This window comes from Triplophysa rosa, linkage group LG6 (genome assembly GCF_024868665.1).
Source record: "Triplophysa rosa linkage group LG6, Trosa_1v2, whole genome shotgun sequence".
Taxonomy (NCBI): domain Eukaryota; kingdom Metazoa; phylum Chordata; class Actinopteri; order Cypriniformes; family Nemacheilidae; genus Triplophysa; species Triplophysa rosa.
This window is the reverse complement of record NC_079895.1, coordinates 7963774-7986204: the sequence shown is the minus strand read 5'-3', so window position 1 is coordinate 7986204 and position 22431 is coordinate 7963774. Positions and strand designations below refer to the sequence as shown.

At 39.2% G+C, this 22431-nt stretch overlaps 1 protein-coding gene across 3 annotated transcripts in view; it reads right to left on the bottom strand.

Moving 5' to 3' along the window:
• ncam2 (neural cell adhesion molecule 2) overlaps positions 1-22431 on the bottom strand; it is a 171387-nt gene that overhangs the window by 29880 nt on the left and 119076 nt on the right. For all 3 annotated transcript variants that reach the window (XM_057336217.1, XM_057336215.1, XM_057336216.1), the window contains exons 3-10: positions 20949-21155; positions 16989-17132; positions 16295-16429; positions 12118-12235; positions 7812-7972; positions 4484-4629; positions 1945-2095; positions 329-516 (exon numbers count right to left, since the gene is read on the bottom strand). In XM_057336217.1, coding sequence (XP_057192200.1) covers positions 329-516; positions 1945-2095; positions 4484-4629; positions 7812-7972; positions 12118-12235; positions 16295-16429; positions 16989-17132; positions 20949-21155 — 1250 coding nt within the window. The remainder of the gene's footprint in view (positions 1-328; positions 517-1944; positions 2096-4483; positions 4630-7811; positions 7973-12117; positions 12236-16294; positions 16430-16988; positions 17133-20948; positions 21156-22431) is intronic.

The following is a 22431-nucleotide window of genomic DNA, read 5'->3' as shown; positions in this document are numbered from 1 at the left end:
GATCCGGTCATAGCGGTTCTCAAATGAACAGCTCAATGGAGAGGAAGATTGTCAGAGAAAAATGACTTAATTTCTGACCTTGTTTTCAAGCAAAGCTATCGTATGACATCAGAATCTATCAACATTATTGTATGACATCATCATCTATCAAAGCTATTATGCGAACAATCAAACTCAAAATATACTGCACAACCTATATGGACCATTTTTATGATTTCCTTTTGAAGCTTTCAAGCTCCGGTCACCCTTGCATGGAAAAGATGACAGAATCCAATGCATCTTCATGAACACTTTAAGCGTTACTGAATGAGTCATTGAAGTAGTGTACCTCCAGAAGTGACCTGCCGGGGGTGCTATGTACACGCATGTTTCCCACGCCCTCGCTGGGTATGGTCAGCTTGTCCCGTCTCCACAGCATGGTGGCTGGAGGGTTAGACATGACATCACAGCTGATGTTGACCCGGTTCCCCTCCCACGAGAAAAATATAGTGTGGTTGGTCTGGAACTTTGGTGCATCTGTGAAAGAACGGTAAAGAAATACTCAATAACGCCACGCCGAGCGCTTCTAACATTCATCCATCAAAACCTCATTCGAGATTAGCTGCCCGAAGCCTAAATTAAATTCTAGCATGTACCAACCAACACGAGTTTTCACGCACACACACAAACCACAAGCTCCATCATGCGAGTGCACTTGCACCTGGGTTTAAATGGGCTCCAAATCAAAAAGAATCTGAGGCATGGCCACTTCTTGAGGCTCACCTCAACTCTGCAAACCACAGCCCCCTCTTCTCCCACTGCGTACTCGGTGGGCGGTGGAAGATTTCATTTGTGTATGTAAGAAAAACGCAATAAGGGAGTCACAGAGTGTGAGAGAGAGAGAGTGGTATGGGGAAATGCTGCATTATATGTGATTTTTTGGTCTTACATCCACACACACTGACACACACAACGGCAGACCGGTGCACAGACAATCACACCCATTTTTTCCATTAAAGAGATTGATGCAGCTCACCGTGTCAGATCGGTGACGGATGGAGACTGAATGAATGGGAATATTATATTAATTATGTTAAACATGCTAGATGGTTCGTTCCAGTGCACCCCATAATAAGAACCTGTATATACTGTATCAAATGAGCAGTGTGATATGATAGGAAATCATCTTTAGGGTCACAGAAGAGCAAACTTTTGGAAAAGGTTCCATCTAAAGTTTGCCCAAGTGGTACTCGACTGAAAGGTAACAGATCTGTTCTAATATAGACATGGACAGCAGGGTGAAAATACTATTTTTAGAATGCCATGGATGAAATGCAAATTGCAATCATACAGTATAATAGCATACAATTACCTGGTTGAGATCAACCAGATGATTTGCCTTGTTCTGACCATACTTTGTGTGGTGAATTAGGCCATTTGCTGATTATTATCATAAAGCATGACATTTAAAAATATTGAAACATTTCAAACCTAAAATTGTCCATATTGGCAGGCCAGTGTAAACTGTCAGAAAAAAGGTTAAAAACTGTACCTTTTCTGTCGCTGGGGTGGTACCCTAAGGTTCCCGTTCGTGCCTTTACAGGTATACAAAGCATAATAACACGTTATACCTTTTTTGAGTACATTATACCTTCAAAGGTACCCAAAAATGTTTTGTACCCCTAATATTTAGCTGGTACACAATCGGTCCTTAGGGTACAATAATGTACCCCAAAAAAGGTACAACATGTGTTGAATACCTATAAAGGTACAAAAAGGAACCTTTGAGGGTACCACCCCAGCGCCGGAAAAGGTTCAGTATTAAATATATTTTTTGACAGTGTAGTTTATGGCAATATAAGTGTCTAATGTTTTTTGATGATGAACAGTACTGTATTGGGATGCTATTTGGTGTCCAGTGTTTCGCTCTTAAAGCAAAACGAGAAGCAATTTTACATCACTTACATTCGATATCCAGGAACATGCTCTTCTGGTGCCCTCCAATCCTGCTGAGAGCCTCACAGTCAAACCGGCCCCAGTCAGACAGTCTGACTCCCACAATAGTCAGCATGGATTCGCCATAACGTCCGCGTACCTCCACACGGCCGTCTGGACTCTGAAAATCACACCACGCGCAATTATTTCAATAGCAGATACACTTAAATAATAACTGTCACATAATTAAGTAGAAAAACAAGCAATTTAAATCAGTAAACACATATTTAATTCATATTTAATAACATAATAATTCAAAATAATTCACAGATTAAAAACAAATGAGCTGTGGATTCACAGTTGTGAAGGGTGCACAGACGGGTTTTGACTGTTAACACACCTTAATACTTACACATAAAAGACTGCATACTAACTACTAACACACTTATGATGACTAACACACCTAGCACACAATAAGGCAGCCTACTATCTTTTGAAGCTGTTAAATCAGGTACTGGCTGGTTTTCTATACGGCTTCAAGTGCAATGACTCATCCCATAAGATTGAAGTAGTCACTTCCTTGTGTTTTTGAACCACTGGCGAAAAAAAGTGAATCACTGAGATGTCTGATGCCTGTTCCCAAAGGGTCCAAAAACGGACCTCAAACTGTTTAACCATCTTAAAGGCAAACAAGTCCACCAGACATAACACGCACTCTCGTTTCAGCGGCACGCAGCATCGCTCAGATGTAAATCAGCTCTCTTTCTGGTTGCCCTCTGAAGCGTACGCTGCATAATGAGCAGCAGAGAGACGTGTGGCCGAGTCACTTTTGATTAGTGAGCAGTAGTATGGCTACCAAGAGGCACTGCATGATGATGGTTTTAAGAGCTGTCTTCCAGTCTCGACACCCCGCTCATCATCCAAGCTGACCGAAATCACCCCCAGCTAGCCTCTGATCTCCACGCTCACACTGGCACATGCACCGAGGTAGCCGAAACCAATTTCAGTCGCTCCTTACTTTGCTGCAAGAATCAGGCCATAGCTCAAGCTGGTTTTCGAAACCATGTTTTGTACGTAGCTTTAACATTTTCTTCTGCATACAAATGCCTCTAAAGTGAGACATTGTGGCACCTGTCAAATGGTCCCTATAGACTCTTCACTAAAATGCTGAACAAGTGAATCGGTGCCCATTTTGAACTCTTTTACTTTAACTGTCGGGAGTAAAATGGAGGGGAGGAAAGAGGCTCCCAACACGATTGTTTTGCAACTTTTGAATTCAGAGCACAGGTCTTGTCCCTACTCCTTGTAATTGTAAGAGACTAACTCTCCCCAACCTCACCTCCGCATTCCCACACCTCTGAAAGAGCAGCTTAAATCAAACTCATTTTGTTCATATTGAGTGGCGGCAAGCATCGCTGCTCTCCAACACCTCTTTGTATGAATCCTTTTTCATTTCCAAGCCACGCAGGCTATTCTAATCGGTACCCGAGCAGCCCTTGCTAGATTAACTGTGATGGGGAGTCTTTTCACAGTTCCTCCCCGGAGCCGGGCTCCGTTTGCCTCTATTGTTGGCGCCAACAACCCTCCTTTCACGGCATTCTAATGATCTTTGACAGTTTCTCTTCCCATCATCTTTCCCGCCTGGTGGCTGCAATCGCATTCACCACAGACGCCGGTAAAAACTGCGAAGCATTATTGGAGCACAGAAAACCTTCTTCAGCGCACAACTTGTACAAACTTGTACACAGATTTGAGCGTGCCTCAGGGCTGTGTCTCCCCATGCGAGTCTATTATATCCTCTAATGTCCAGGACTATTATAGTAGGCGTGAGCAAAGACCAAACGTCACACATCTGGCACTTAATGTGCTGGTAAAATGCTACACTGCCTACTGACGGAAGGAGATGGGGTCTGAAATACATGCCCTGAAAAGTACACACAGGCGCATTGAAATTTGCATGGGCGAGGAAAAGAATAGAAAAGAAATGTTGAACCAAATGATTTTCATAACGTTCCTGCGATGGTTCCTGAATATCAGCTTTCTTTGAAGCGGATGGAAATAATGGTGAGTTGCGAGCTTGTAGTCTGAAATGAATGTGATAAGAGGAGAAAACTGGTTGGTAGAAAGATAATAAAATGAAAACAGAAATAGAAAACACATTCCAATCCCACATCATTTCCATCGCGCTGCCCATGCTGGTCACAAACAACAGAGCTGTCTGATTTGTGAATGAATACTTCTTCGGGCCACAGATTAACTCTTCAGTCTAAAGTCACTTCATCCAAAAATGAAAATATCTCATGTACTCACCCTCATGTCATTCTAACCCTGTATGATGTTATTTTGTTTCGAAGAACATAGAAGTACACATTTTTCAATTGTTATGCAGGTTCTGTCAGTGAAGAAAGTCATACGGGTTTGAAATGACATAAAGGTGAGTAAATGCTGACAGAATTGCCATTTTTAATGGAACTACTTCATGAATGGAATCGTCAGAAAAGCAGAACTTGATTTTTAAGTGTAATCGGAATGATCTTTTTTTATGATTCCCATCCCTAGAGAACGGTACCTTATCTCCATCTGAAAAGCTGTGTCCGTCACTCGCTCTCCTCCAGGAGATTTCAGGTAAGGGTTCACCTTCAGCCTTGCAGGAGATCATAGCGGCGCTGCCCTCTACAGCCGTCACATTCCTTAGCTTAGTAATGTGGGGCTGGACTAAAAGAGAGAACAGAAGAGGCATAAGACAGAGTCAAAAGAGACACACAGATGACTTAAAGAGGAGGACATTTAGTGAGACCACTAGGAAAAGTTTTCAGCTATAATCATATCGAAAACTATAAAATGATCACTATTTCATCACAGCTTGCATTTTTTCAATATGATGTCATCACTAAAGTTCTACAAACGTAACAATGGAAATTTGTGCTGCGTCTGAAATCGCATGCTGTGACAGTACGTACTGAATTTGATAGGTACCTACCTATCGACCGTTAAAACACTACATTTTATATAGTATGAGTGGAAGTAGTGTGAATCCATTTCGGACATACTGCATCCACAGTGTTTTATTGTCATGTGACCCGTATGCTCTTTGACCTATGACTTATTAACAACAACCTGTACGTTCGCGTTGATAAAAACATAATTTAAACACAAGAAATTATTTTATAGGTACTTACATTTGAAAACGGACACCCGCCTTAAAGCTTTCCGCTAGTTTTATTTGATTTACTTTTGAAATTTGACTGTTGCTTAGCTCTCGTGGCATCATGGGATAGAGAAGTGTCCATCCGATGCACACTCACAAATCTCGGCAGAAGCAGTAGACCATCCGGGTATTTCTCGCCTACTGTTTTTTTCATACTGATGTTTCGGACATACTCATGACTCATACTCATTCTCGCCTACTATATAGTATGGAAGTAGGCACTTTCGGATGCAGGGATAGTCAGTATGATATTGTCCAACACAATCTCACATCAATTCGTCACTATTTTACGAGATAGCTAATAGAGATACATTTGTATGATCGCATTTATACATTTTAGTTCGATTTTCCTTCGTGCCAGTGATGGTTACGTTTAGGGGTGAGGTTAGGGGAGGGGCTTCAGTATTGCTTTTTCTAATATGAATACTTTTTTTGTATGAATTCATACAGGGTGGTGGCCTCATAAAATAGTTACGAATTGCTGTGAGATCAGGCTGAACTGTCGTTTTATTGTCTTTCTAGACAAACAAACATGCATCAAAATGAATGATATGACTGTTATTAGAGATTGCAAAAAAGCTATTTATTTATTTTTGACTGCAGACATTCATTGACTTGACTGTAGCAGTAATACAGATTTTATTCAGAATTCACACCACACTTGGATAAATATTCAGTAAATATCCAACTGAACATTGCGTCAACAACATCATTCCAATCTGACAATCAAAAATCCTTCATGGGCAGCCAACTGTATGAAAAACATCATCATATTGTAGAAAAGCTGGGCTTTTACTGTCTGTCTGGGGTTCAAAAACATAACCATACATTGACAGGCGCATTGCTGAATCTAACAGGCTCCCACTGGTAAATAAACACTGCAGGGGTTGTGCAGCATAAAGAATACTTAAGTTTCCCATCATAAATCTGTGATAAGGCTTGTGTTGTGTGGCAGTGCTCATTAGTACAATAACTGATGTAAAACAACAGCTCCCTGCAGGTGAAGAGTTGACACCAATACTGCTTTTAACCTGATAAATATACATTAGAAAATGCTGTCCCACGGGGGGGAAACAATAATAGCAGATACACAAAGGAGTCTGAAACAGTGTTATCAGCATAATCTCTTTCTCTTGCTGTGTTGACAGTAGGCTACTTTGGGAATGATCAAACAAAGAATGAATTTAGAAACGGGAATAATCCTAATGGCACATTAAAAGTTTGCATTTGGATAAATAGGTACTATAGGATTTATTTCCATGAAAACAAAGGCTTCGTTTTTTTTCGTTTGTAAAAATCCCCAGAGCGAGCAGTTTGTCTTTTCTCTGTTTACAGAAAAGTATACTGTACTTTTTTATTCCATTAAAACTGAAAGCGTGGGTGGGACATTTCAAAAGGTTCGTTCGAAATTTTTACATGAACAAATACAGGCATTAGTTACATTTAGGGAGGGGGATCTCAGTTTAGGGAACACTGATTGGACAAAAATCTCTGCAGTGCAAGATGAGTCGTTCATATTTCTGATCTGTTTCCATAAAAAAACTGCCAAAAATGGTCAAAAACGACATGCCACAAAAGCCTCAAAATTTAGATTTCATGTAACCTCTTTAATAGGAAAACTGATAGCAAACATTACTAAACTCAGTCCATGTTTTTCAGTGATGTCAAGGACTGTTTTTACACACTTTTCTAAGCAGGATTGCTAAATTAGCATTGTGGAAAAACCCACAAACATATCAGCAAACCACAAAACAGCCTTGAGATAAAGCGTGACGACATTATCCAGCTTTTGAACCTTGGGATTCCACTCAATAAAGCCGAAAACAATTTTTATGAGTACACAGGAAATGCAGGAGATGCACATCTCCATAGGGAAAACCCAGAGCGGCTCTGACTCTGTTAGCTGTCAAAGGTCATAAAGGAAAGTTACAACTCCCATTCCAACCATGCTTTGCAAAACAAAACTCCCATCCAATAACAGGGGCTCATTCAAATGAGCTCTTTGAAGAATACCCTTTGCTTGCACATGGAAAGGATTCTGATGACTACAGAATAAATCTCCATACATTTACATGAGCAGACAAGGCGCTATCTGAATAATCGCTGGAAATGTTGGCAGCTTCATGAAAATCGAAATCAAAATTCTCTGCCATAAAGGGTGTGCGACCTATTCTCATGTAATTTAGGAGGTCTGTTTATAGAAGAGAAGCAGGCCGGACTGGGAAAAATGATGAAAGTCTAGGCATGTAACTGTCAATCAAATTGTTCTCCTCGAACAAGGGTTACCTCTCTTGCACCATCTGCTTTTTATTATATTCAGCTTTAGGAATTACTACAGACTATTTTCATACAGAAAAGACACATGACGCTTTTTAAAAACCAGTCTTACGTTCCACTGGAATAAAAATAACAACATACAGGTTTGAAGGGGTTTGGAAGGTAAACGAAAAAATATACAGTTGTGTTTTTGATGAATTCTTTCATCTTATGCCCAGGAGCCAGAGATGCTGAACTTGTTTTGTTTGTTCAGATTAATAAATAATCACTAGCATAAAGGTGTTTAGACAGCCATACCCCTCCCCATCATTTTAAATCTGATTTGCCGCAACAATAAACAGTTATTTTGACAGGTAACATCCCACTCAATGAATAAAGGGTTAGGTAACCCAATAAAAAAAAGAGTTCTCACCAAAAACTTTGAGGAACAGTTCGTGCTCAACTTCTCCCGCCTTATTAGAGGCCTTGCAGGTGTAGGATCCCCCGTCGTTCTGCTGAATGTTTCGAACGGTGAGCGTCGTACCCCGAGCTCTCATTACGTACCGCTCCGATTCCTGGAGCTGCGCTCCCTTCCTGACAGACCACACATGTACAACATAAATCAACACAAAAAAGCCTAAATTCTCAAAATAGTGTTGCAACACAAGAAAAGCTACCCAGCGAACCAATAAAAAGATTCAGGATGCAAAAACATGACAGAAAAGTACATTTCTTTTTTTTATTATAGAATGCAATACAACATTTCAGAACAGGCAATGCTATAGCAAAGGTAGCCAGTGTAGGTGGAGACAGAATAATCAAATATTTTTCGAGGAGATTACAGTGGGGCTTCAGACTGTCATAATATTGGAAGAACGGGAAAGAGCGGAAATGAAATCTATTTAAAGCGGTGAGACCTGTGCGGATACAGGAAATGGGGAGAAGGGAATCAAATCTCAGACTCTGCGTCTGTACAGAAAGTCAGCGGAGAGAAAAACAGACGGATGTTCCATTCTGGTAGCTACTTACAACAAAATTGTTGCAATCGAGCAGATGCTTCGTCAGCCGGAGGACATTACATCACACTAATTGTAGTGACACTAATTGTAGACAAGTTTCGCTGGTGCATTGCTCAAGGGCACAGCAGTAATAATGCAGGTTTGTGATCTCTGTAACATTCAAAGTTGATTCTCCGTAACTGGAATTAACCTTATTACGTAAATGTCTTTAATTATAAAGGGTCAATATTTGTGTTAAAAATGTACACAATTATCAATAATGCAAAAGAAACAGCCGCGGAAAACATTAAGAGACCATTGCAAATTTTCATTTAATCAGCATTTCTGGATGTATTGTGGCCATTCCAGCCCAAGAGCAGCTGTGGTCAAGATAACATTTTATACATTTGTTGGTAACACTTTACAGTAAAGGCTCCATTTGATGACATTAGTCAGCCTAGTGAATGTTAATATTAATGATTACTATTACTTACGAACTAAAATAAACAAAAAAAATTGTTATATTTAATATTAACAAAGATTATTAAATGCTGTAGAAATGTTAACAAACACAACCTTATTGTAAAGAATTAAGGGCCATTCACATTATAACAATAATGATAACTATAAAAAAATGTAGTTTTAAAAATCGTTCTTCACTTAGCAGAATAGCAGGGTTCACATCACATAAGGATAAAGATACAGAGAACGATATAGTTGGGATCACTTTCAGAACGATTTTTTCCAGTTTCCAAACTGTTAATGTTGACTATTGATGATTACAATGTGGGTTTTATATCTGTAAGACGTAAGTGTTTGGAATGCGGTGTGTTTACGGTGAAAGAAACACTTTCACTTTCAAACTGTAATAAAAAATGTTGAACTGTTGCTAAATACAAGTGTAACTATTACTGTAGTATTGCTTAAAAGTGAATATGGACTTGTTTTCTTTGCAGTATTTGAGGTTGAATAAACAGAGCATATTTTCTATTATTTTGACCTGTTTCTGCAAATAAATGCAAATAAAGAAAATATTTTTTGGGGGGGAGAAATATTGTTAGTAGTTCACAGAATGAAACAAAAACATAATTTTACCTAAATATTTACTGTGACGAGGGAGGCGTGACGAGAGCCGTGGGAGGAGGAAGCGAGGCCAGTGGCGCGAGTGATAATGAGTGTCAGCTGGGCGTTACACCGGTCTCGCATCTCTCACGGAGGAGATCGGAAGCATAAAGGACGAGCGACAGGACGGCGAGAGGGGACCGGGCCCAGACATGTTAAGTTTTGTTTATGTTTATGTTTGTGTGGCCGGCAGTCTACAGTGAGGTGGCTGCCGGCCTTTTTATTGCTGGATTATTGTTTGTTTATTTTTGATTAAAAGTTTCTGATTGTTCGCCGGTTCCCACCTCCTTCCTTCCCTTTTATTGAACTTTATTACATTTACCTATAAAATTAAAGTCAGAAAAACAGAAAATAATTTTGAAATTATCTCTTAATTTTTCTGTGGCTGTATTTACACAAATTAGAAATGTATTTGAATATGGGTCTTATGTAAATATCAAAAAAGTGTAGGTTTACATTTATAGCATAAGTGGTAAACAACATTAGTACCATTTCAAAAGAGTCTACTCTATTAAAGGTCTTTAGCTCCACTCATATGCATTGTCTATTTGTTTATTCATTTACTGCAATTTTCTCCATAACACTTTCACCTCACTCCACAATGCTTTCTGGCACCCGCAATCACACAGACAAAAAGAAATGAGATTAAACTATCAGGTTTTAGGCAGGGTAATGTAATTGTTGATGCTATTGTCATGTGCCGATGTATCAGTGAGTGGTTTAGTTATGCTCATTCATTAAAGGTCAACGCGTGAAAATGCTCGGCAGGGATCGCTTACATCTCGTTTTTTCTCATCCGAGCCGGAGGTAATTACAGTGATTGAGAGTCTGTAATCAACACATTGGGCTGCTGTCACTCAAAACCCGCGAGGTACCAAAGGAATAAACGTGTTCGTTGAATTATCAAAGCCTATTCTTGGCTGAGCAACCCTTCTGCCCCTTTTATCTCTTCCTTTTTGTGTGTGGCACTTTACCTTGTCAAAACTCGGAAAAACATCTGTTTTCATTTGCATACTTTTCAGAACTTTTTTTTAAATCACTGTTTGGTTAAACAGGAAGAGCAGCTGCGGTCAAGATAACATTTTATACATTTGTTGGTAACACTTTACAGTAAAGGCTCCATTTGATGACATTAGTCAGCCTAGTGAATGTTAATTTCAATGATTACTGTTACTTACTGAACTAAAATAAACAAAAAAATATTGTTATATTTAATATTAAAAGGGTGGTGCAACGGTGTGTCATGCATTCTGACTTTACAATGTTAAACGTGCTGTCTTCTCATGCTTAACATGGTCAACTTGTCAAAAAACGAGTTGGGCATATTACATGGTATTTCTGTGCTCGATACACTCCCCCAGCGATCGTACAGGTTTTGGAAAGTCTTTTTCGAACATATAAAACTGTTTTGTAACAATTTTTCTTAGTCCCTTATTGGACAATTCTCCCGGAAAAGCACGCGGCACGCCCACGCGGCAGCAAGGAGAGCAGGAGAAGGAGCATGCGCAGACGTCATTTTCACTTGTGTGCAGGAGAGAGAGAGCATACGTTCGCGAAGTTCAGGTGTTTGTTTGTTCACTACATTTGGGTGATGAATGTTATTTAAACGGTGGATATAACGCTGGATTTGAAGATCGTTTGAAACTGATATATGGAGCCATCCCAGCGCTAAAAGATGGTGGACATGAACCGCATGCGGTGAGTGAAACTGATGTCTGTTTTGTTGGCAATGGGTGCGCACGTGCTTTAGTTCAGCCTACCCCTCCCCCCCGCACGCGACGTATGCTTTCGGAAATAATCGTACAGCTGTATCTATCTTTTATAAATGTGATCAAACTAAACACTCTTCAAAGATATGAAGTATGCAATACTACTCTATAGGTACTCAAGATTAATATGAGATTGGCAGAAACCGCGTGTGTTATGGCCGCTTTAACAAAGATTATTAAATGCTTTAGAAATGTTGTGCATTGTTAGTTCATATTAGCTAATGCATTAAATAGTGTTAACAACCTTATTGTAAAGAATTAAGGGCCATTCACATTATAACAATAATGATAACTATAAAAAATGTAGTTTTAAAAATCGTTCTTCATTTAGCAGAACAGTGGGGTTCACATCACAACTATAACGATAAAGATACAGAGAACGATATTGTTGGGATCACTTTCAGAACGTTTTTTTCCAGTTTCCAAACAGTTTCTGGCGGATAATTTTGACTATTGATCATCACAACGCGGGTTTTATATCTGTAAGACATAAGTGTTTGGAATGCGGTGTGTTTACGTCAGGATATTATATTTGTAACGCTTAAATGATTAAGCTGGCAAAATATATGCCTTACATCCCGGACACGAGCGAACCTTAATTCTTTAGAGAGAGCATCCAGCCTTTGCTGTGCTTTGCTGTCATATTTTGGAGAAAAGACGTTAGTTCGGGAATGAAAACGAAAGCATCAGCAGCAGGTCATCTACAGTACATTAATAATGTTATCGTCCGCTGGTGTGGACGCAAATACGGTTATAGTTACAGTTATCAATATAATGTGAACGGCCCTTTACCCATTTGTATACATTTGTGTGTGTTGTATTAAGAAAGAGAGAGACCAGTTTGTCATACCTGTACCAGGTGACATCAGGTTCAGGTGAGCCGTAGGCCCGGCAGGTAAACGTTACAGATTCTCCGTAGTCTGCAGTAGCATTGAAGGACTGTTGTGGTACAGTGACGACTGGTGAAACTGTTTGAGAAAAACAAGAATGTTGGGATTTTTTATCACCTCTGAATTATGCAAACACTCATTACACTTTCAATGACAAGAAATGGCAAGTTTTAACTTATTTTAAATGTTTTAAGTGCGATCCCTTGGGGGGTGTCACTTCGTTTTTTTAAACTTGGCAAATTCTCATTTAAAGCAACGTTTTATTCATTTACAACCTATCACTATGTTCTCATGCACACTTCTTCGGGACTGATGGTTGTTGGCACCATCTAAGGTAAACTGGGGCATAAATACTATTTTCTATTTCCTTTTCTCTCATACAGTACTGTAACTCTACATAAAATATTGGAGTTTTAGAGTGTGTGCAAAGTTGCACACAACAAGGCATAGCAGCTGACAGAATTAACTTTTTATTCACACATGCCTGTGGCTACAACGTGAACACATTTCAAAATGCTTCTTCACAAGCCGGAGAAATAATGAATAAATACATCAGCTGCCCACAGTTTCCCAATCAATATATCCAGAGCAGTTCACTTAATTATAAAGCGAAAGGTCAATGAAGACAGACGCAGAGGTCAAACAACAGGTCAACGCGGATGACCTCAGACAAACTTGCACTAACAATCTCATAAAAACATAGATTTATATTCATGAGTAAATAGGCTTATCTTTTCCCAAGACTGTTTACAGCTGAAGTTTAGGGTGCTATAAATGTGTGTGCGTAGGTATAAAAGTTCTTTATGTGCACTCCAATGTCAAACACAGCTAGTTTCCTTTAGCACAGTCTCACAGTCGACTACTGGAATGTGGAGTTTTTTATATTTCCTTTCTCCTCAGAGAACTGTAAGGTGATAAAGTAATTTCAGACTGAACCTAACCCAATTTTGACTCATTCAGAAATTACTTTGCCATGCCCTTCAGAATGAGGTAATTCACCTGGGAGGTGAACAGCTTTCAAACAGTGTCAATAATAGGCAGCACTGTTCTTCGGCAAACTTCCTACGCCAATTTTTAAATACAGCGTTTTTGTTCTCGTTTTCTGTTTTGTGGGATGGATGAAGCCTTTCTGTCTGGAACAGGCATCATTTTGAATTATGGCTGGTTTAAAGACATAACACAATTTAATGGAGTGTGCGCCAGGGTAAAAAGATTAGATTAAATGGATGTTTTATTCATGGTCACTTTCAGCCTGACTTGGCAGTATATTAACAACTAACACATCTCTTACATCCTCTATTAAACGTCATAAATGCACTCACTATTTGCTTTAGTCAACGCACATTATGGGTCATTCATTAGGTAAACTCAAATGGCTGACAGTCAGGATCGAAATAATGTTACCGTTCTTTTGACATTTATCATTAATCCACCATTCTGGACATACCTGTGACATGTACAACTCAATGACACGATTCACTCCTGCAAGGGCACTTTAGTTCAGACTAAAGTGTGTTTTATGTCAGTGTCATTGTAGCCAAGGTTCAATCGCTGACCTTCACACAATGGAACAAACACAGTAAAAAGCAGCTTTCTTCCTGTAGTTCAATTGGCAAAACATGGTGCTAGTAATGCCAAGGTCATGTGTTGGATTCCCAAGATAGTCATAAAAAATGTATACCTTGAATTTACTGTATTACTTTGGATAAAGCATCTGCCAAATGTGCAAATGTAAATCTGGAGGAGGGTTAAACAGCCGTAACCTTGGAAACAGCTCTACAATTCAGCTATACATAATGATGTGTGAGTAGGCAGGGCACTGTAGAATGACCCGTTTCTACAAATATATACACAAAAGCTTCAATTTAACATTTCACGCGTTCATATTTTTCCTACAATGCGAGTATGACTCACAGACACAACACATCACTAAGCTGTCATGCACTGAAATGGTTCCAACAAGATTATCATTGACTTTCTTGCCAATCGATGCCTATTTTCCAAAGGCAGTAATCTAATTCAACCTATTCGGAGATACCCATGCTCAACTGAAACAGCTCCGCTAATGTGCGACACCATTGGGTATTATACATCAAATCAGACCAGCTAACCACCCGACATAGACTGTATTGACCTTTAGCATCAACAACTCCAAGCATTCAAAGACTAAATCATTCAGGTGCCAAGAGGAGAAATTGCAATAAAGTGGTTCTTTTGAAAGGAAGGAAAAAACAGGAATCAACACATGACAAACAAGCAAACTCTGTAGGAAAAGGTATGAGAAATGTGACGTCTTAAACAGTCTACTGCCTTTTAGGAGAAAAACACCCCATTTTAAAAACTTGACTGACGCACTGTACACATAAATAAAGGACTGCTAAGTTATTAAAACATTTGATCTCACATAGGTGTAAGAAGACAAGACTGATGTCCCAATAAAGAATAAAACCCTTTCTTATATCTTATTCCTGTATTTATTCATTATTATGAAGTACAAAATGAATGTAAAGAAAGCTCTGCCGTTCCAGATTTTCGCACACACTGCTAGTACAGTATAGTGACCTGGCCATCTCAAAGTGTCCACACTATTCAGCTAACAGCACACGTCCAGCAACTTTGAAATGATCAGAACCTTTTCTGGAGGACAAAGACAGTAATTTAGTATTCCATTTCTAACACTAGTGATCGTGGGCTTCTGAGCATTTATTTCATGTCGGGCTCTGATATGTGTTGTCATGTCGGCTAAATTATCGGTCACGCCTCATTGAGTACTGTGATTGGGTCAGGAAGGAAAATTTCAGAAGTAACTAAAGAGACACCTCTTTGTGTTCCCTATTATCATATTAGACAAGGACACACAAGACGGGTGATGTCATTGGCCTGTTTCTTCCAATCGGACAACCCATAGGGCTAATGTCATTGAAATAAGAAGATACATGCAGCTTTTGTGTCAAAGACAGGCCTTTCAATTTGTCATGCAGGGGATTTTATTTGGCATATGAAACCATACGTTTGTCACTATGTCTTCTATAATCTTTAGGGCTTTTAAAGGGGTGATTTAACGCTGTTTCATGGATTCTGACATCTTTACAATGTTAAATGTGCTGGCTTTTCATACTTAACACGGTCAACTTAGGGCTGCAACTAACGATTATTTTGATAATCGATTAGTTGGACGATTATTTTTTCGATTAATCGGATAAAAAGTCTAATTAGATCTTTTGCTTATAACTATATCAGAAATGGGAAAAGTATACACAACTGAACTCATTAACCTTCTCCCAAAATGTTGTGGATGACTCCCTAATAAACACACCAAGGCTGATGAATTGATTCAGGTATGTCATATTAGAAGCAGCTGACAATAGTCTCTCCCAAATGTGGGAGGGAGGGGACGGTTGACCAAGGAAATCATCATTTTTTTGTGGCATGAAAAGTGAGATATTTGTCATTCAAATGTAGTGAAGTACAGTAAAAAGTAGGCCTACTTAGAAAAAAATATACTTAAGTATAGTACAGATACTCAAAAAGTGTACTTAAGTACAGTACAAATAAATGCACTTCGTTACTTCCCACCTCTGAACCAAATAAACCCCCAAATCAGAGTATTTAGCCACAAATTGGGTTTTACTAATATAATCTTTAATTTTGTCATTTAAAAGACCTCTCCCCTTTAAACTTTAAAACTGCGCAGCTTGAAGAGCTGAATGCAAAACACGTCTGACTTAAAAACTGCGCAACTTGTACCGCACGGAGAGACAAGTTCGACTTTAAAAATGTGCACCTTGCGCTGCACGGAGAGACGCGTCTGACTTTAAAACTACGAACCTCGCTGCACGCAGAGACGCGTGCACGGAGAGACACCTCTGACTTAAAAACAGCGCAGCTCGGGCTGCACGGAGAGAAATGCCTGACTTTAAATTGTAATTTTAAAAGGGAAGAAGACTGGATGCGATTAATCGTTGAACAGCCCTACTCCAAATAAGCAGCTCATAATTGACAGACCAAGACTAAACACATAGCACATGCAATAACATTACCATCACAAAACAACTATTGCCATTCATTCTATTCATGAATGCTGAACCTCTCAGTGGCGACCACTGCCAAATAAACTTGACTGCTTTCCAAACTCACCATTAACCACCAGGATGATGTCCCGGAAGTCAATCTCTCCCCTGGCTTCAACTCTGGCCTCACATCGATATATTCCTTCATCTGCTTTAGTTACTCTTTGGATTTGCAGATTGTTGTTCTGCAAGAGCTGAAACTCTGGAGGGCCAAAGATTTGATGATGTTAATGACAGTCTCCTTTAAAGCATCTATATTTATCACTGGCTGAAATCATATTTACATGAAACACACAGAGCGGCTGAGCAACTCGCTTGTTAACACTTGTCAACACAATGCTGTGATGTTAAATGCAGCATCTGACACCGAAAAACAAAGTTTAAAGAGCCTTTAGTTTCTTTATAAGGGCCAGGTGGTCTATAAACAGTCTATAAATCGTTTGCCTTAAATCTGGCAATGTCACAACAAGAATAAGTACTTGGAATGAATTTGGCTTGTTTTCTGCTGTTAGTGCAAATATATCACAACAAAAATAACGTAAGCAGAGCTTGTGTCTTTATCAGTATAGACATAAAGCTAATACAGTTGACATTTTATTATAATTCATGAAAATATGCTCATCAAGGAGATATAGCTGTTCAGATCCAGTTTAGAGTGTTAAAAACGAAAATGACCATATTATCAGAATTTATAAACATTAATGTATTAAAATAAACATTAAAACCTTCTGAAGCTATTTACTCTAGCCATGATTACTTACTCTCACTATCTTCCGTGATCTCCATGTTGTTATAATACCAGGCGACCACAGGCACAGGGGAGCTGGTGACATCACAGACCACTTCAGCCACATCGCCCTGTCGAAATTCTTGAGGAGACTGCACGTCCCTGAATGTCAGCTTCTCTGTGAATGGCAAAGAGAGCGACAATGTGAAATGCTACTAGGCGATATGTAGATGGTCCTTACTGCACATTTATGGATTTAACAGACAGCATTTTCATCTTAGTGTGCTTCCTAAGAAAATTTCATTTAGACTGGGCTGCACCATAATGTCACGTTTAATAATCTGCTTTGCAAGCATTACAATGACACACCTCACCAAACAATAAACATCCTTTTGTGTACCCTTTTTTTCTGAATTCACACATAGGCCTATAGTCACTCAAAGCATATTAATATAGCATACAGTATATTGTGCGTATATCACATTAAAAATAAAACCAGGAAAAAAACACCCTTTTATATACTGTATACCTTAAAAATAATTTTGAAATATAATATAAAATAATATAATTTTGAACAATAATCTCACTTATTAATAGTAAGAATGTGCGCAAAGCGACTACTATAACTATGTAATTGTAGTTTGCATTTGAGAATTGAAGTCTTATTTAAGTTACTTCAAAAAGGCAGTATTGTCTTAACTGCGATTTTTCAAGGCAGGATAGTCCGCATGCAAAGTTGAGTAAAAGTATTCAGTTCATTTCAATGGAAGCCGGATGCTGCGCTGTCAAGGTGGATTGTGGGATTGACAGCAGCGCTGAAAAGATTACACACATAAACACTACGGCACTCAGGCGTTGTGAACAGCATTGGACAGATTTCTTTCCCCTAGGTGGAAACATACAGTAAGATTCTCTATTTTCAGAAATCTCAAGTGCGGTGCAGGTGTTGAAGTGAATGTAAAGCGAGTTATTTGTGCTATACCGAACATAATGCCGCACATTCAAGATATAACGACTGACTAAGATTAGACCATATATTTTACATTAACACCAGTAGTGTGCTGTTTGTACACTAGAGGGAGCACACAGTAAGTTTTTCACTATTAAAATGCAAGACGTCTAAATGTCATTTAAGTTTTTAATTAAAAACAAAAAATGTGCATATCAGACGTTACCTCACCAACGAACCACCAATACACAACAAATTAAACTGAGGTTGGGTTGAAAAATGGGTATTGAAAAAAAATTCTTTCAACTGTTACATCAGATACAATTTTTCTTCAGGATGGGCTGTATGTCGCATGTAAGGAGTGCAGGAGGACTTCAAATCCGCGCAGTCTGAAGATGAAAACAGATAACACGAGGGCTTTGGAGGCCCATTTTAGGTCTCCAGAGAGGAATTACCAAAGGAAAAAACGTCAACATCTACAACCGCTAATCATAAATCATGCGAGTTTCAGATCACTCCTGATTATTCGCAGTCACAAAGCTGAAATTGAACAGAAATAATCTGTCAAATCACATTCAGTACCATATTCAGTTTGTGTGGGAAGCTGCTATAAACAGCTGTGTGTTGCACTGCAGTAGATGAGGAGATGTCTTCAGAGGGTTGGTAGATCCCGCACACTCTCATCAGCCCGCCGGCTCTGCGTATTGATCAGTGAGTCGTATCTGTTTACACATGGCTCCCACTTCTCTAAATACAACTTCTAATGGAACAGAGAAATGCCAAGTCTGGTACAAAGTCAGCCGGAGAGACGCAATCTCATGAAATATCTCCTGAAAGTTTCGCAAAGTACACTAATTATACGCACTGAGGATTCAAATTTGATTCCCGTACGTTTAAAAAAGAAAGCCGTTGAACTTGATGAACGTTTTATGTAGCCTCGTGTCACCCCTGCATATAAAGTTGAGGACGATTTTACAAGATTTTGAACCCATTGCGTTCATAGCTTTCTTCATGCATTTCAAGCAAGCGGTGTAGAGCTCACAATTGTTTTTTTACTACAAATACTACAGATGCTACCTCTAGTTGTTTTAAGCTGATCTAAAGACAAAACAAATATGTTGCTTAGATAGAAAGGCAAATTCACTAATAATATATTTGGCATATTTGTCACCTTGTGCTCCCTACACTAGCTTTTTAAGCTTTTTGTAAGGAGCTCTCAATTCAGTCTCGGCCACAACATAACCATTTACCCTTCATCTCTTGAAGTCCAACACACGTCTCTGTGGCTTTCTCACTCTCTCATTCACGCTGGTTCGCTCTCTGTGATGTGGCAGCAGCTGTCTGCTTATTGAGGAAATTACATTTAGCTTTACATCAACAGATTTGTCAAACATCTTCGAATGGAAGGCGTCCGTTCATTGTGAGGTTTTCCTTTTAAAGGCTTTCGGGTGTCATCTATTCAAAGGGGAAATCAAAACAGCTCTTTCAATGGCAACATTTCCAATGCAAGCAAATGGTGAAAGGGTTCTTTTTGTGCGAGCACACATAATGTCCTTTGCCATGTAATGGATTCCCAAATAGTTCTGCCAAGATGTCGTTCCATTGTAATTTGCAGCAATATACAGTACTTTGGGATTGCCTTTATAGCCGCGGCTTGTAACAGCATGCTTCCTTGTAATATGCCGGATAAATCGCAATTTAAATGTATGATAATTTGATGTAAAAGTTTGCATGGAATCTAAACTCTAAGAAGCAACGAGGACAGAAGGAGGGAAACTGAATCGTGTTTTTTTCCTGAAGATGAATTGAGGTGCAATTTTATATGATATCTTGATTTGAGGGAAGGCTGAAATTGGAAAGTGTGTTATTGGAGACATTTGGAGGAAACGGAGATGATCATGTGTGTTTTTGTAGCTGACAACCCATTTCAAGCCTAACGTTTTTTTCAGAACACATACTGGTATGAAACAAACAAAGAAATTGGTAATTGAAATGCAAACTGTCACATCTTGATTGGACCACACGAAAAGCCTGCTTATTATTTTCTCTGCTCAAAAAGGCTGATTTGTTAAATTGAGCTAAAGAAGACAATTATCTAGGCATTCCTGAGTGTCTGCAGAGCCAGGAATGGTGCTACTTATGGGACAATCTCTGAACTAACTGGTTTCCCAGCACAGATGTGAGTCTGGGCTCTGACAGTGATAGGATGTTGGAATGGCAGTGCAGGGACTCCAGGCTTGCCGGGAAGTCTTATTTCCTAGGTGGATTCTGTATGCCGAATACCTCATAATTTCCTGTCATCTACCACATATTATTCTCAAAAGAACTTGCTACAAATTACAGTATGTGTACAATGTATATAATCTGACCTAAGGGGAACTGTGCTCAACAAATTGAAATTAATAAGATGCAAAGAGGTTTGAATGCATGCAATATTAGTGTTTAGTAATTGAAATGAACTTTTTTATTAAAAGGCACTATTTCTTACCTCAAGTTGAGCTTTAGGGCATAGTTAATGTTATTTTAATTAAATTGATTCATTAAATTCATTTCTTAATCTAAACCATTATTGCTGTTACTTGTAATATCATCATCAATATCATTTACAAAATTATCAAGTAAAGTATGTAAAACATACAATTACACAAAAATGCCCGCTAGGATATAATAGTTAATTGGCCTTTTGCTACAGTATGTAAAATTATAAAGACCTTTACTGTTATTCACAGTTACTTGTTTGATGTAATTGCTTTGATACTATACTGTAGGTTTTGGCATCTGTGGCAGTGCTTTCTGTGTTTTTAAGATGATTTTAAGTTATATTTAACTATAGATGGCCCGAAGTTAACTTCCGGTCTGTGTTTGGTTATAATATAACTATTTATTAAATATTTGTAATTACAAATTTAATGTATATTAATTGTAATCAATTACATTAAAACCAATCAACAGTTATTGACACTGTTCCTTTTGCATCTATTTTAGACTGGGATGAAAGAAATAGGTACGAAAAGTTGTGTTTCTTTTTGTGTGTTCAATACTCACGGTAGATCTCCAGCACCACCGTGGCCTCTTGCACATGGCCCTGTGCATCGCTGGCCTGGCATCGGTAAATGCCAGCATCTTCAATTTTGGCATTATAGAGCGTGAGTCTGGAGCGAATGCCTTCATTGTGCAGCGCCACCCGCTGAGATGGGACCATCCGCTCCCCTTGCGGGTTATACCAGTCCAAATTCACAGGCTCTCCGATCACTACAAACAAGGACAGATACACAATTATGTTATCATTATGACAGACAAAAACTCCCCTTCTGTCACGATTTGGAGGGAGGAAGAACCCAAATGCAGGCAGCAGCGGTGAAGGGGTTAACAAATAATTTATTTAACAAATAAAACGCAAAACAAAAACCCACAATGGGGTAACGAAGACTGGACTAATTATAAAAACAGAAACCAAAATACTTCCCACGAGGGGGAAAAAACAGCAGGACTAAAATAACTAAAACTAAACACGACACAACGTCTCACCAGAACACGGAAGGGTAACAAAAGCAGGGCAGGGTAAATAACAAACACGTAAACTACAGGGAAGGCAAGCACGCAGGGACACGAGCAAAACACGAAGACATCTACCACCAGGTAAGTACAAAGGTACAAGTACAACGAACGAGCACAGGACAATGAACACGAGGGTATTATATAGGGAGACAGACACAGGAAGATAACGAGGGGCAGGTAAGGAACATGAGACACGGCAGGAAAGCAATACGGGAAACGAGAGGGGCGGGGCCAATGACGAGACACGAGAAAGCACATGGCATGTCAATGGTAAACAAACCATGACTTTCTCACACTAAACATAAGGGATCTGTCACGATTCTGCCACAAGACTAGAAAATCATGAACAAGAAGGCAGGACCATGACACCTTCTGACATTGATAGGCAGTCACGGGTAGCCTCGCCCAATGCATGCTATTGGTTGCGACTGCTACATTCAGCCCATTAAGGCTGCTTAAACAGACTGCAGTTCTGCACATTCTCAACCAATGGTATTGAGTGTAGGGCGGGACTACCTGTTTGGCCAAGCATTGGCAGACGAAGAGAGTGTTTGATGAATTAGTCATTTTTGTGGCAATTCACCTATTTCAATATGGCGACATTAGAGAAATGTTTTTTCCTGTAGAGCATTGACCTGACAAGCGTTTACCCTACTTCCGGTTTTACCTGTCACGCTGTGAAATAGGTCTATTATGTTTGGTTTGGTTAGCAGCACAAAAATGACCCATTTCACTTTTAGGAATATCTCTTCAGACGCTGCTAGTGACACACACCCTCTCTGCCTCTCAAATACACAAAATGCAATAAACAAAACACGTCATGTGCTGTGCCCTGCAGAGATTGGCTCTCCAAAACCACACATGGTACCAAGGTGCTTGGCGCTGTAAATCCTGCGCTGCTGGAAGGTCATAAAAAGCATCAGCATGGTGCAGCACTTCTCTGCTCAAGACATCAATCAGTGGCACAACA